General features: G+C 40.6%; 1 protein-coding gene across 4 annotated transcripts in view; it reads left to right on the plus strand.

Annotated features, from left to right (window-relative positions):
- CD226 (CD226 molecule) overlaps window positions 1-14,618 on the plus strand; it is a 101,996-nt gene that overhangs the window by 71,868 nt on the left and 15,510 nt on the right. For all 4 annotated transcript variants that reach the window (XM_029220754.1, XM_029220763.1, XM_029220746.1 and 1 more), the window contains one exon: window positions 4,654-5,001. In XM_029220754.1, coding sequence (XP_029076587.1) covers window positions 4,654-5,001 — 348 coding nt within the window. The remainder of the gene's footprint in view (window positions 1-4,653; window positions 5,002-14,618) is intronic.

A 14,618-nucleotide genomic window follows, 5' to 3' on the forward strand; every position in this document is an offset into this window, starting at 1 on the left:
TGAGAATGATGGGTGTTAACTCTTCTCTAAATGTTTGATAGAATTCACCTGTGAAGCCATCTGGTCCTGGATTTTGTTTCTTGGACGATTTTTAATCACATTTTCAATTTCATTACTTGTGATTGTTCTGTTCATATTTTCTCTTTCTTCCTGGTTTAGTCTTGGAGGGTTATACCTTTCTAAGAACTTGTCCATTTCTTCCAGGTTGTCCATTTTATTGCCATAGACTTGCTTGTAGTAGTCTCTTAAGATGCTTTGTATTTCTGTGGTGTCTGTTGTAACTTCTCCTTTTTAGTTTCTAATTTTATTGATTTGAGTCCTGTCCCTCTTTTTCTTGATGAGTCTGGCTAATGGTTTATCAACATTTTTTATGTTCTCAAACAACCAGCTTTTAGTTTTATTGATCTTTGCTGTTGTTTTCTTTGTTTCTATTTCATTTATTTCGGCTCTGATCTTTATGATTTCTTTCCTTCTGCTATCTTTGGGTTTTGTTTGTTCTTCTTTCTCTAGTTCCTTTAGATGTAACCTTAGATTGTTTATTTGAGATTTTTCTTTTTTCTTGAGGTAGGCTTGTATAGCCATAAACTTCTCTCTTAGGACTGCTTTTGCTGCATCTCAAAAGTTTTGGATCATTGTGTTTTCATTGTCATTTGTCTCTAGGTGTTTTTTGACTTCCTCTTTGATTTCTTCAGTGATCTCTTGGTTATTTAGTAACGTATTGTTTGGCCTCCATGTATTTCTGTGTTTTACGTTTTTTTCCCTGTAATTGATTTCTAATCTCATAGTGTTATGGTTAGAAAAGATGCTTGATATGATTTATTTTTCTTAAATTTACTGAGGCTTGATTTGTGACCCAAGATGTGATCCCTCCTATAGAATGTTCCATGCGCACTTGAGAAGAAAGTGTAATCTGCTGTTTTTGGATCGAATGTCCTATAAATATCAATTAAATCTATCTGGTCTGTTGTGTCATTTAAAGCTTGTGTTTCCTTATTAATTTTCTGTTTGGATGATCTCTCCATTGGTGTAAGTGAATTGTTAAAGTCCCCCACTATTATTGTGTTACTGTTGATTTCCTCTTGTATAGCTGTTAGCAGTTGCCTTATGTATTGAGGTGCTCCGATGTTGGGTGCATGTATATTTATAATTGTTATATCTTCTTCTTGGATTGCTCCCTTGATCATTACATAGTGTCCTTCCTTGTTTCTTGTAACATTCTTTATTTTAAAGTCTATTTTATCTGATATGAGTATTGCTACTCCAGCTTTCTTTTGATTTCCATTTGTGTGGAATATCTTCTTCCATCCCCTCACTTTCAGTCTGTGTGTGTCCCTAGGTCTGAAGTGGGTCTCTTGTAGACAGCATATATATGGGTCTTTTTTTATATCCATTCAGCCAGTCTATGTCTTTTGGTTGGAGCATTTAATCCATTTACATTTAAGGTAATTATCAATATGTATGTTCCTATTACCATTTTCTTAGTGGTTTGGGGTTTGTTATTGTAGATCTTTTCCTTCTCTTGTGTTTCCTGCCTAGAGAAGTTCCTTTAGCATTTGTTATAGAGCTGGTTTGGTGGTGCTGAATTCTCTTAGCTTTTGCTTTTTTGTAAAGGTTTTAATTTCTCTGTCATATCTGAATGAGATCCTTGCTGGGTAGAGTAATCTTGGTTGTAGGTTTTTCCCCTTCATCACTTTAAATATGTCCTGCCACTCCCTTCTGGCTTGCAGAGTTTCTGCTGAAAGATCAACTGTTAATGTTATGGGGATTCCCTTGTATGTTATTTGTTGTTTTTCCCTTGCTGCTTTTAATATTTCTTCTTTGTATTTAATTTTTGACAGTTTGATTAATATGTGTCTTGCATGTTTCTCCTTGGATTTATCCTGTTGGGACTCCCTGTGCTTCCTGGACTTGATTAACTATTTCCTTTCCCATATTAGGGAAGTTTTCAACTATAATCTCTTCAAATATTTTCTCAGTCCCTTTCTTTTCCTCTTCTTCTTCTGGGACCCCTTTAAATCGAATGTTCGTGTGTTTAATGTTGTCCCTGAGGTCTCTGAGACTGTCCTCAATTCTTTTCATTTTTTTTTCTTTATTCTGCTCTGCAGTAGTTATTTTCACTATTTTATCTTCCAGGTCACTTATCTGTTCTTCTCTGTCAGTTATTCTGCTATTGATCCCTTCTAGAGAATTTTAAATTTCATTTATTGTGTTGTTCATCACTGTTTGTTTGCTCTTTAGTTCTTCTAGGTCCTTGTTAAACATTTCTTGTATTTTCTCCATTCTATTTCCAAGATTTTGGATCGTCTTTACTATCATTACTTTGAATTCTTTTTCAGGTAGACTGCCTATTTTCTCTTCATTTGTTTGCTCTGGTGGGTTTTTACCTTGCTCCTTCATCTGCTGTGTGTTTTTCTGTCTTCTTATTTTGCTTAACTTACTGTGTTTGGGGTCTCCTTTTCACAGGCTGGAGGTTCATACTTCCTGTTGTTTTTGGTGTCTTCCCCCAGTGGCTAAGGTTGGGTCTTTGGGTTGTGTAGGCTTCCTGGTGGAGGGGACTAGTGCCTATGTTCTGGTGGATGAGGCTGGATCTTGTCTTTCTGGTGGACAGGACCACGTCCGGTGGTGTGTTTTGGAGGGTCTGGGACCTTGTTATGATTTTAGGCAGTCTCTCTGCTAATGGGTGGGGTTGTGTTCCTATCTTGCTTGTTGTTTGGTTAGGGTGTCCAGCACTGTAGCTTGCTGGTTGTTGAGTGGAGCTGGGTCTTAGCATTGAGACGGAGATCTCTGGGAGAGTTTTCGCTGTTTGATGTTACATGGAGCCAGGAGGTCTCTGGTGGACCAATGTCCTGAACTCGGCTCTCCCACCTCAGAGGCACAGGCCTGACACCTGGGCAGAGCACCAAGACCCTGTCAGCCACCGGACTCAGAGAAAAGGGAGAAAAAAAGAAAGAAAGAAAGAAAATAAATAAATAAAATAAAATGAAGTTATTAAAATAAAAAATAATTATTAAAACGTAATTAATAAAAGAAAGTAAAAAGAGAGCAATGAAACCAAAAAAGAAATCCACCAATGATACAAGTGCTAAAAACTATACTAAACAAACAAACAAGCAAAAAATAGACAGACAGAATCCTAGGACAAATGGTAAAAACAAAGCTATACCGACAAAAGCACAAAGAAGCATACATATACGCACTCACAAAAAGAGAAGGAAAAAAATATTATATCTATATATTTAAAAAATGGAGGAAGAGAGCAACCAAATCAATAAACAAATCTACCAATTATAATAGGCCTAAATACTAAACTAAGATAAACATAAAACCAGAAACAAATTAGTTGCAGAAAGCAAACCCCAAGTCTGCAGTTGCTCCCAAAGTCCACCGCCTCAATTTTGGGATGATTCATTATCTATCCAGGTATTCCAGAGATGCAGGGTACATCAAGTTGATGGTGGAGATTTAATCTGCTGCTCCTGAGGCTGCTGGGAGAGATTTCCCTTTCTCTTCTTTGTTCACACAGCTCCTGGGGTTCAGCTTTGGATTTGGCCCCGCCTCTGCCTGTAGGTCACCTGAGGGCATCTGTTCTTTGCTCAGACAGGACGGGGTTAAAGTAACAGCTGATTAGGGGGCTGTGGCTCACTCAGGCCAGAGGGAGGGAGGGGTATGGAATGCAGACCACGTAACGTTGCACCATCCTGAGGCTTGCTGCGTGTTCTCCTGGTGAAGTTGTCCCTGGATCATGGGACCCTGGTGGTGGCGGGCTGCACAGGCTTCGGGGGGGGGAGATATAGATAGTGACCTGGGCTGGCACACAGGTTTCTTGGTGGCAGCAGCAGCAGCCTTAGCGTCTCATGCCCGTTTCTGGGGTCCACGCTGATAGCCGTGGCTTGCACCTGTCTCTGGAGCTCATTTAGGCGGTGTTCTGAATCCCGTCTCCTCACGCACCCCGAAACAATGGTCTCTTACCTCTTAGGCAGGTCCAGACCTTTTCCCGGACTCCCTCCCGGCTAGCCATGGTGCACTAGCCCCCTTCAGGCTGTGTTCACGCCGCCAACCCCAGTCCTCTCCCTGGGATCCAACCGAAGCCCGAGCCTCAGCTCCCAGCCCCCGCCCGCCCCGGCGGGTGAGCAGACAAGCCTCTCGGGCTGGTGAGTGCTGGTCGGCACCGATCCTCTGTGCGGGAATCTCTCCACTGTGCCCTCTGCACCCCTGTGGCTGTGCTCTCCTTTGTGGCTCCGAAGATTCCCCTCTGCCACCCGCAGTCTCCACCCGCGAAGGGGCTTCTGGTGTGTGGAAACCTTTCCTCCTTCACGGCTCCCTCCCACTGGTGCAGGTCCCGTCCCTATTCTCTTGTCTCTGTTTTTTCTTTCTTATTTTGCCCTACCCAGGTACGTAGGGAGTTTCTTGCCTTTTGGGAGGTCTGAGGTCTTCTACCAGCGTTCAGTAGGTGTTCTGTAGGAGCTGTTCCACATGTAGACGTATTTCTGATGTATTTGTTGGGAGGAAGGTGATCTCCACATCTTACTCTTTCTCCATCTTGAAGGTCTCCTCTCCATCACCAACCATTTTGATAGAACTTTCTGGGTGGCTTCCGCCTTAGCATCCAACAATTCGAGGACTGAAGTATAATCATTTGCTTCTTCTTTTCAGACAGTTTTGAGACAGCTGTGCCATCCAATAGCCAGACAGTCTCAGAACCTGGAAAAAATGTCACACTCACCTGCCAGCCTCAAATGAAATGGCTGCTACAGGAAGTTACATGGGAGAAGATCCAGCCCCATCAGATTGACCTCTTAACTAGCTGCAACTTGTCCCAAGCAAGAAGTTATACTTCAAAGTACCCAAGACAGATACTGAGCAACTGCACCCAGGGAATGAGGAGGGCCTTCATCACCATGCCCCACATTATGACCTCTGACTCAGGACTCTACCGCTGTGGCTTCAAAGCCAGCACAGGAGAAACTGAAACCTTCGTGACGAAACTGATCGTAACCGATGGTGAGTAGGTGACAGATGCCTTAATGTGTCAAAAATGGAAAAAGCCAGCCACTGTGGATTGGTTTATTTTGTCCTTTTCATGACTTTATTATTCAAAATATCTTTAATGATTGAATTTGGTAAGTTGTCAGTTATCGAATGTTAATGTTTATCTTGCTAATCCATCAATCACAGATTTAACAATAATAGATGTTTCCCATTTTTTTGATCTGCCACTTTCCTAAAATTAAAAAGAAAGATTCAGTCAGTCTGAAAACTACATGGTATCAACAGCCTATAAGTTTCAGCTGTATAATTTCTTTTTTTTTTCAGCTGTATAATTTTTAATTTTCCAATTACTTTAAAACTTTTTGATGGTGGTAACTAGGTTTTATAATCCTCGTGTATCCTCAGTAATAATAAGGTGTTAGATTGGTATTTGCTGAATCAGTGTTGAGTAAAGGGTAATAACTGTTTAACAATGTGGTTGCTACTTTGCCAGATCAGAGCTTTGGTTCCCTCAGTTTTTTCCAGAGCTGGGAGCAGGAACAGACTGGCCTTGAAGCTTTGAAACTGACCTTCAGGGCCTCTCACCTGAGCTGGCTCTTTCCAAGGCCCGGTACTTACTTTGTATTAGTTATTTGTCTCCTGTGTCATGATGAAGCCCTAAATTGTGTAAGCTTCAGGCTCCACAAAACCTGTGTGAGTGTAAGGAGAAGTGGTATTTCAGCGACTGATGGGCAGACACAGAGAGGCCTGTGTAGACCCGCATTCCAGTGGAGTGGGAGGAAGTCTGTCTCAGACTGCCAGCTCTGCTTCCAGGCAAGTTTTCTCACTGCAGAGGGACCTATCAGAGAAAATAATCTATATCTACTGATGACAGAAATTTTATTTCACTTTACTCTCACCCTCTTCTTCCCTCCCTCTTTTCCTTCCTCCCTTCCTTCCTTCCTTCCATCCTTCCATCTGTCCATCTACCCATCCATCCATCTTTCCTTCTGCCTTTCTTCCATATGCTTCTAGCCAACTCATGTGCCTTGGCCTGTGTGTAGACTTTTAGAGCCAAGGCTTCCTAGGATGTGGCTGCCTGTTCATAGACTCTGCTTATACCGCAGGCTGAGATTCCCTCCTGCATCAGGAAGGAAGAAGAGGAGGTTTTGTACGTAGAGCAGCCTCCACTGCTGCCACTGTAGCAGCTGTGTGTGCTAAGGAGGCCCTTTGCCAGAGGTTAGCAGCTTTTGTACATAGTCACCTCTCACAGCATCAAAGCTTTCTCTACTCCTCTTAATGACAGAGGGAGCTTAGAACTTGATGAAAAAGAGGGTTGATGGAATATTTTGGGGAGAGATATTAAGAGGTTCTTCATGTTGCCTCCATTCCTTCAGAGACATCGAGAAAATATTTCTCACCTTTAAAAAAAAATACTCTTGCATTATAGAAGTGTTTTTAAAACCTGGCCAGAAAAAAAGAAAGAATAAAGGTAGTCGCTAATCTTCTCTCAGAGACCAAGGCAAAAAAAAGTTCTATTCAGAAAATGTCATAAAGAACCATTTTCAAACACTTCTGAAATAAAATCTTGTCCATTATATGTTGAAAAAGCTATTAAAAACACCTTAAATCATAGAGAAAATGGATTCTTGGAGGTATAATTATTTAACTCTTACTAATTAATAAAAATGTCTTTCAGTTACGCAAACATGGCTAAGTTCCTTGCACAAAGCTGTTTCTTTTCCTTGTACATAAGCTATAAACAGTGTCCAAAATGAAGGTGACAGTGTAATGGTCAGCATTGTTAGTGTTCAAGTGTTTTGAATTCTTGAAAAATGGCTTTTTGACATTCAACTGACAGGTTGAAAGAATATCAACTCGGCCCATTAGTAAAAAGTTATATTTGATAGAAGATGACAGCTGTTTACTGTATGTTTTGGTTTAATTCCTTTTTAAAATAATTATAAGTAAAGATTGAAGATAAAAAATCAGATGGAAAGCAAAAATAGATCACTTGTGTTTCCCTGATGTGATTCGATTATTTCAAGTTCTGAAGCTGTTTGGTCAAAAATCAATGTAGGGGGTTTCCCTGGTGGCGCAGTGGTTGAGAGTCCGCCTGCCGATGCAGGGGACACGGGTTCGTGCCCCGGTCCGGGAAGATCCCACATGCCGCGGAGCGGCTAGGCCCGTGAGCCATGGCCGCTGAGCCTGTGCGTCCGGAGCCTGTGCTCCACAACGGGAAAGGCCACAGCAGTGAGAGGCCCGCGTACCGAAAAAAAAAAAAAAAAAAAAATCAATGTAGGGATTAAAGCAGAGAGACAGGTATAAGATGTAGAGCTGATTTAATTTATTTCAACTATCAAGGGAAAGGTGATTGTGACACAGATTTTATAAACCGCTGTGCATCCTTTTGTTAGCTCCCATCAACTTATTTTACGGGATCCAAAAGCAAGATTTTCAGGACTATCGTATTCTACACACACACACGCGCGCGCGCGCACACACACACACACACACACACACACGTTCTTTCCCTGATTTTGCCTGCCTGTGTTCATCTTCAGACAAGTACCAGGTACTGAGAGGCCACTGAAAAGATGATAAGATGTCAACCAATACATTGTATATCCAGGCCTTGACTTATTTTGAACAGAGGGAGAAAGTGGCAGAAGCATGAGCTGAACACAAATTTACTATTGACTTTCTTTGCTGAATGAAAAGAAATACTTGACTCCCCCTGTTTGCACTCAAGACCTGGGTAGTAGTGTAAAATGGTTCCAGACTGAGTTTTCTGAATTTGAATGTTGTCTAGACCGCAGGGGCCAGGAACAGGGGAAAAATGCATGCATACTGACAGTGACCAAAATTATTTTTGGCCCTTAATATCCTCTGGATTTTCATTACTTATGAGAAAAGTATTTTAAGTTCTACCAAAATAATTTGTGAAGTCTTTTAATATTAATTTAATGATGTGCAAACTACAATTGTTCAACTGAGTTTATTAATTATAAAAATAATAAGGATCAGAGAAATGAAATCAGTCCCTCAGAAAGTTTCTGGAGAAGACTAGTTTTTAACTATATTAAGAAGTATAGGGCTTCCCTGGTGGTGCAGTGGTTGAGAGTCCGCCTGCCGATGCAGGGGACACGGGTTCATGCCCCGGTCCAGGAAGATCCCACATACCGCAGAGCGGCTGGGCCCATGAGCCATGACCGCTGAACCATCAAGTTTCAGATACAGCTTTGATGATCAGAGCAGAGCAAAGGGACAAAACAGAGTCCAGGGATGTAAACAGTATGCACGGGGTGGGGCAGGGGAGTTGTGCATGGGTGATTGCACTCAAATGACTAGGTTGGTACAGAGATTCTGAGTTATGGATTAATATAGAAGGAGGTAGGCTCAACTAAGTGATAACTTGGTGAAATACTAGATCTCATGTAAGAGCAATTAAAGCCACTATCAGTTCTTGATCAAAGATGGCACAAAGTAGTATTTAAGGAAGTAAGTCAAATAGTAGAAAAAGAGAAATTTGAGGCAGAGGAAATTAGCTAAGAGTCAGTTGCAATAATCAGTACATGAATGACTGAGCTCTCAAACTAGGCTACCACTGTCACATACTGGGTCTTTGGGCCACAAAAAAGGAGCCCACTTCAGGTAGACAAATGACAAGTGGCAGATAAATTAGAAAAAAGGTGCCCCTTCCTGCACACTGATGCAGACCCCAGCTGACGCACAGGCTTGGTGATGGGCCACAGGTCCCCTACACACGTGGCTGGGCACACAGGTGGCCTGGAGAAGGGGGAGGTGTCGTTGGTCAGATTGGAACGTCAGCTTGCGCTTGTCACCAATGCCACGTTCCTACTTTCTCCTATTCCCAACGAATTTACTAATTTTCACCACAGTTACCTCCTTTCCTTTAGGGTTTCAGTCTGATCTTACCATCTTCACGATCTTTTCACATTAGCTCAAACTGCTTGCCTGACATCGAACCATCAAGCATCTTGAATTTCTCAAATTTTTATAACTAGGAAACTGATACCCTTGAGTCATTTAATAACTGTGCCTGTTTGCAATGGTCCTGACTCTTATATTAGAAATTACTTGAGATTAAGGATTATGACATCTCTGCTTAGAGCTGTCAATGTATCTTTCCAGAATGTGCTTAATAAGTGTTCTTGACCGATTCTGTGTATGTTAATATTTCTGTATGTTCTAGTAGGGACTGTGTCCATTTTATTGCCCAGTTTTCTAGCTGGATTATTTCTAGATTTTCTTCATCAACACAACATTTGAGGTTTAGTGATTGCTGATCAAAGAAACCTGAACTCTCAGAAAATCCACTGCAATGTTTGGGGAGAAAATTTTCATGAACTTTGTTCACATATGTATCTTTCAAAAAGGTGATTTCCTTTTTTTAGTTCTCTTGTTTTGCATATTCTATATAAATGGTGTATAATTGCTAGTCAATAGACGTGGAGGATGGAAATTATAAATGGAGATTGCAGAAGTTTTCACTAGGAAATCATGGGGCCACAACCAAGAGAATCTTCCCATATCTTTCTTCTGTCAGGTATGGGGTCGACCAAGGGGTAACATTGAGGAATAGATGCTATAGGTTCTAAATCTTGCCTGTGCTGGCTTGGTGGAGATTACTGCCTCTGGACTCTGCTCCTGAGTTAGACCATGAGAATATTATGGAGGAGAAATAAACTTCATTTCTTTCTTTGGCCTTAGTTTCTGCTAAAATTCACTCATTTTTCTCCCAGGTGATTTGGATTCCTAAACAGTTTGAGGTTGTCGACAAAATGTATATTTTTAGGGATTTATTAATCCAGAACCTTCTGTCCCACTCCTCTGAATTTATAATAGATGCAACTATTGTAGGCATGGCATTTTTCTGAGCTGGTATGTGCTGGGCTGCCAGATATGGTACATTTCCATGACCCGGTGTGATGAACCTCAGCCTTTTATCATCTCTTCCTACATAGAAAATAATGTCCATGACAGTTAATTTATATGATAGAACCATAGGACCGGAATCCCAGAGCACTGGTTTCACTGCCTGGAGGCTCAAATAGCCTCTGCCAATACGGATCAAGTACAATTTTTAGCCCAGTTTAGTTATGTTATTAAAATTCTGGATGATAACTGGGTATCCAGATGAAACATACTGTTTCCAACATCACAAGTGAGTTGATTGCTCAATCAGGGCCTATTATGTCGTTGTAGTTTTACAGTTGCCTCTGCCCACATCAGTTCTTTTATGAGACATCTAATTAAAAAAAAAACAAGCAAGCAGTCAGTCATTCAGTTTGTTTTGTGAGCCCACATGTTGATTTATTCATCTTTCCTAAGGCACACAATCCTGGAATGTTTGCCTGCAGTCATTGTTTATACGTACCATATTTGTGTAGATAAACAAGGTATTGGATTGACAAGTTATTAACAGAGAGAAGGAAATGTTGAAAATCTAATGTTAAGTGGATTTGATGGTGCTCTTACATAAGGAACATTGATGAATGTGTATTGTTATCACTACTATAAACAAAGTAAGTTGGTGGTATTAGAAAGCAGCTAATCCAAGGAACTGCATTTCTTCAAGTGGATCTTTATCCTCAGCCTGAATTTCAAGTAATTTTCATGACACTTTCCTCTCTTTAGGAACTTAGAGTACAGGTAGGAATTCAAATTCAGAAAAATGTACTGATTTTCTTCCCACTTAAAATCCATGACCACACTTGTGTGAGAGACCTGCCTAATGACTCCAAAGGCAAAATAGCCCTTTGGACTCCTTTGTCGTGTGTGTGCTTTTTTAAATTTTAAAGCATCTGGGAAACAGCTTGTAATTGTCTCTGAGAGCCTTATTAGAAACTGAACGTAGATGACTGTGTGAAGTTTTCCCCAAAGGCAAGTAGAAAATTACTTAAAATTTTAAAAAAAGTTAGTTCTTCATATAAGATTAATGGCATTTCATTCTTAATAGCAATTCTAGCTTTAAGTATTGCAATTCAATTAGTCAGACAACTACTTCCAACTTCAACTGAGGTATTTCAAACATGTACTGACCTGACCCTTGACAAATATTCAAAGGTGACCCAGTAGGTTTGCAGAGGGCTATGTTATTTAAAAGAACAAGAAATGAAGAATAAACACGGATCTGTCATTTGTATAGATACATCTTTGAACCCCCATTTGTATCTTAAAGTTATTTACACTGAAACGATTCAGGGGTTTTTAAGAGTTATTTATTTAACAGAGGAGTATGCTTGGATAATTTAATAAAATAAATATTTTGTAATTCTCATTGGTCACTCTAAACTTCATTTCCAGAGTTAATTTGATGTATTTCACTTTGCCTAAAACTCAAAAATAACTATGATGTTCATAATCTTTTAAGTATAAGAGTAGTGTTTTATTTAATTAACCCACAGGAAGAGATTCTTCCTTTCACGGATGTAAGGTTGAACTGTTTAAAGCTCTCCACTGCACTGGTGAGGAGAAATGGCTTTAGCTAAGGTGAATAGTGAGTGAAATGAAAAATCCTTATCAACACAGTGATAGACACGGGCAAGTAAAGAGTAAATATTGAGATGAGAAACTACGTTAACAAAGGATGGGATCTTTTCTGTGGCTTCAAATCAAAGAAGCTCAAGGACATGATGGATGTGCAAATGACCCCCAAATTGGGGCCACATAAGAGGTGAGTTTACAAATATAAAAAAAATACAGGCTTGCAAAGTATAACCATTATTCTGATTTTTTCATGTTTTATATAGAGCACTGAGATAAATTCTTCACTCTTTTAATTTGTATGTGTATATACACAAATTTTGTGAACTAAGATAACTGTGAATATTGTTAGGTGGGACAATCTGCCATATGGTAAACATTCAGTAAATACATGTGCTTGTGCTTGTGCTTGTGGGCAATTTTACACTCACAAGAAACACGCAAATCCCACTTTAATCAAAACAGGTTGCTTTGCTTTTATGCTGGCTACCGTCTCCTCTTCCTGGTCTAATAAGTGAAGATATCAGCTTTGAAATCCAGTCGTGCAATTCCTTTTTTGTAATCACTGGCTATTTTAAAAGTGGAGAGATCAGATGGATAATTAAACTCTAGAGCATAAAGCTGCAGGTTTTGCAATTATTACCAGAGCGCTTATTTCTTATAGCCAGGCATTAGCTTTCACATGTTTTGTAGAGCACTTAGTAAACACTTTTTTAATTAAAATGTCTTAAGTTGGATAGAATATTTGGAGGTAAATATTCAGCCCAAAGCTTGCTGTCTGTTTCATATTCTGGAAATATCTGTATGACATTTATAGGACATTTATATATAGGCCTTTATAAATGCCATATAGTTTGCAGTCTAAAGTTTTCTAAGAACCCAAGGGAAAAGTTATAAATAGCAGTCATAAGAACTAAGTGTCACAGGGCTTTGTCCTGGCCACTATATGACAAACTCACACATTATGCTTGTTTGTGCCAGTCACTCTAAGAATCTATTCGTAATTACTCATTTAGTTGTCGCAACAGCTCTATTATTATCTACATTTTATGGATGAGGAAAGTGAGGCATGGAGAGGTTAAGTGAGGCATGAAGGCTTATCCAAGGCTTCACAGCTAGTAGGGAGAGGGGCTGGGATTCAAAGCCATGCAGACTGGCTTCAGGGTTCTTTTTCTTAACTGTGGCACTATATTGCTTCTCCAAGTGGAAGGAAAAAATCATTACTGCCGTCAACAGCAACATCACAAGGGAAGCTGGCTACTGTGGAGTTCCACAGCCTTGTGTCCATCCTTTTAGGAGGTTCATAGGTGCAATGGGTTACCTACTGAGCCAGCACATAGAGCATCTGTAGGCAAAGGAGCGGGAGTTTGATCGCTCGCTAGTTTCTTCCAGCTCCACCTGCTGAGGTCGCCCCAGGTGCTGTGTCTGTGGGTTCCCCGCTGACTCGTCCCCTTTTCTGGGGTTTGCAGGTATCCTGAAGTCACGTGAGGGAGGGTGTTCACACAGTCACATGAGGCACAAGCAAAATCAGGTAGTAGGTGTTAGGGTCTGGAGGGGAGTGCTGGTTGCTCATAAGTCATGTCCACACCAGGCACAGGCTAGGGCAACTTTAGGAGTAGCCTCCAGGCAAAGGCGAATTAAGGTCCTTGCTGGAGAGAACTGGTGAGAGCTCAGCTCTCACGTGACTCATTGGCTTTGCCAACACCTGCCCCCAAGGTCTTCACCAGACCCACCCAGCAGAATCTCCCCGTGGGCAAGCTTGCTTCCTTGAGCAACTGCCCTGAAACCGGCTCAGAGTTCCTGAACACGCCCTCCTTCCGCCTTAAGTCCCTCCTCCTTCCTCTCGAATCCGACTCTCCCTCCAGTTCTCCTAGTTGACTGATGACCATTGGACCCAGAGCTGCAGTTATTAGCCATCAGAGTAAGGACAGCAAGGACTTAGCCTTCACAATCTACCACGAAAACACAGAAGTCTGTTTTCTATATTAAATATTCTGAAGAGTTATATTCTCTCACATTTATGGACCTTTATCTTGAACAGCTAAATAAATAAATAATTTAAATGGTATGTTAGGCCTACTTATGTTTTATTGCATGGGTAAAATGTTCATCTTGATTTCAGTGGAACATTTGAAAAATTTCCCATTATATCCTCATGGATAAGCATGATAGTGACACAGTAATGTAGAGTTACACTTGGTTAAACAACAGTAATAACAACAATGTGTTGGGGAATTAGAATGGGAAACAAAATCTCCTCCCTACCTAGAAAACTGCTCCACCAAGGAAGAAGGGAAAGAAAACAATTTTATTGTTGAATAAGCATGAAACCAGAATTGTGATATGCATCACAGGCGGTCCACTAAGACGCTGCAAAGACAGAAGGAAATCTTAACCTTTTGTAAAGCCTGGCAGATACAACCCATTATATGCATGTTCTCAAGGTAAACAGTAACTAGTCCTCAAGTAGGAGGACTTGATAGCATCATTTGTCACACACAGCTCATCCTAAATTCACCTGGTATGACCATCTATGTTAGCTAATTGGCTTTATCCAAAGGAAAAATGAGCTTCTTACATCTTTACGCCAGGAGGTAGTTTTGCACCTCGGAGCAAGGTTCCCTTGGAAGTTAGGCTTCTACCTTCCCACAGAATTGGAAGATACGGGCTCTCTCTTCTTTGATGATTACATTCCAAAGATATGGCTTCGATTTATTACAGCAAAAGGATACAAAGCAAAATCAGCAAAGGGAAAAGATGCATGGGGCAAAGTCAGAAGGACTAATTCCCAGAAGGAAAGCAGGTGTTTAGCATAAACCACATTGTTTGTATCAACAGTTTAGACTCAATAAACCACCCTAACAGTTAAGAAATGGTGAGAACACTCCCCAAATCCAAGTTCCCACACACTAGCCAAGAGCCAACCTTGCAAGCAGGCCTTTCTAAGGCCAGCAGTCTTCGGGCTGCTACGTTAACTCTTTTCTGCACACTAATTCACCACAGAAGGGAGCAGGAAGTGTGCAGGTCTTGACATTCTGACTTGTGATGTATAAATGACAATCTCCTTTAATAAATAATATCTGTTTATGAAAATGGAGAAATATTTTAAGAAATAGAACATAAGACTAAGGAATACTCGG

The sequence above is a fragment of the Monodon monoceros genome, unplaced genomic scaffold (genome assembly GCF_005190385.1).
Source record: "Monodon monoceros isolate NGI ecotype Baffin Bay Population unplaced genomic scaffold, NGI_Narwhal_1 Super_Scaffold_1, whole genome shotgun sequence".
NCBI lineage: Eukaryota > Metazoa > Chordata > Mammalia > Artiodactyla > Monodontidae > Monodon > Monodon monoceros.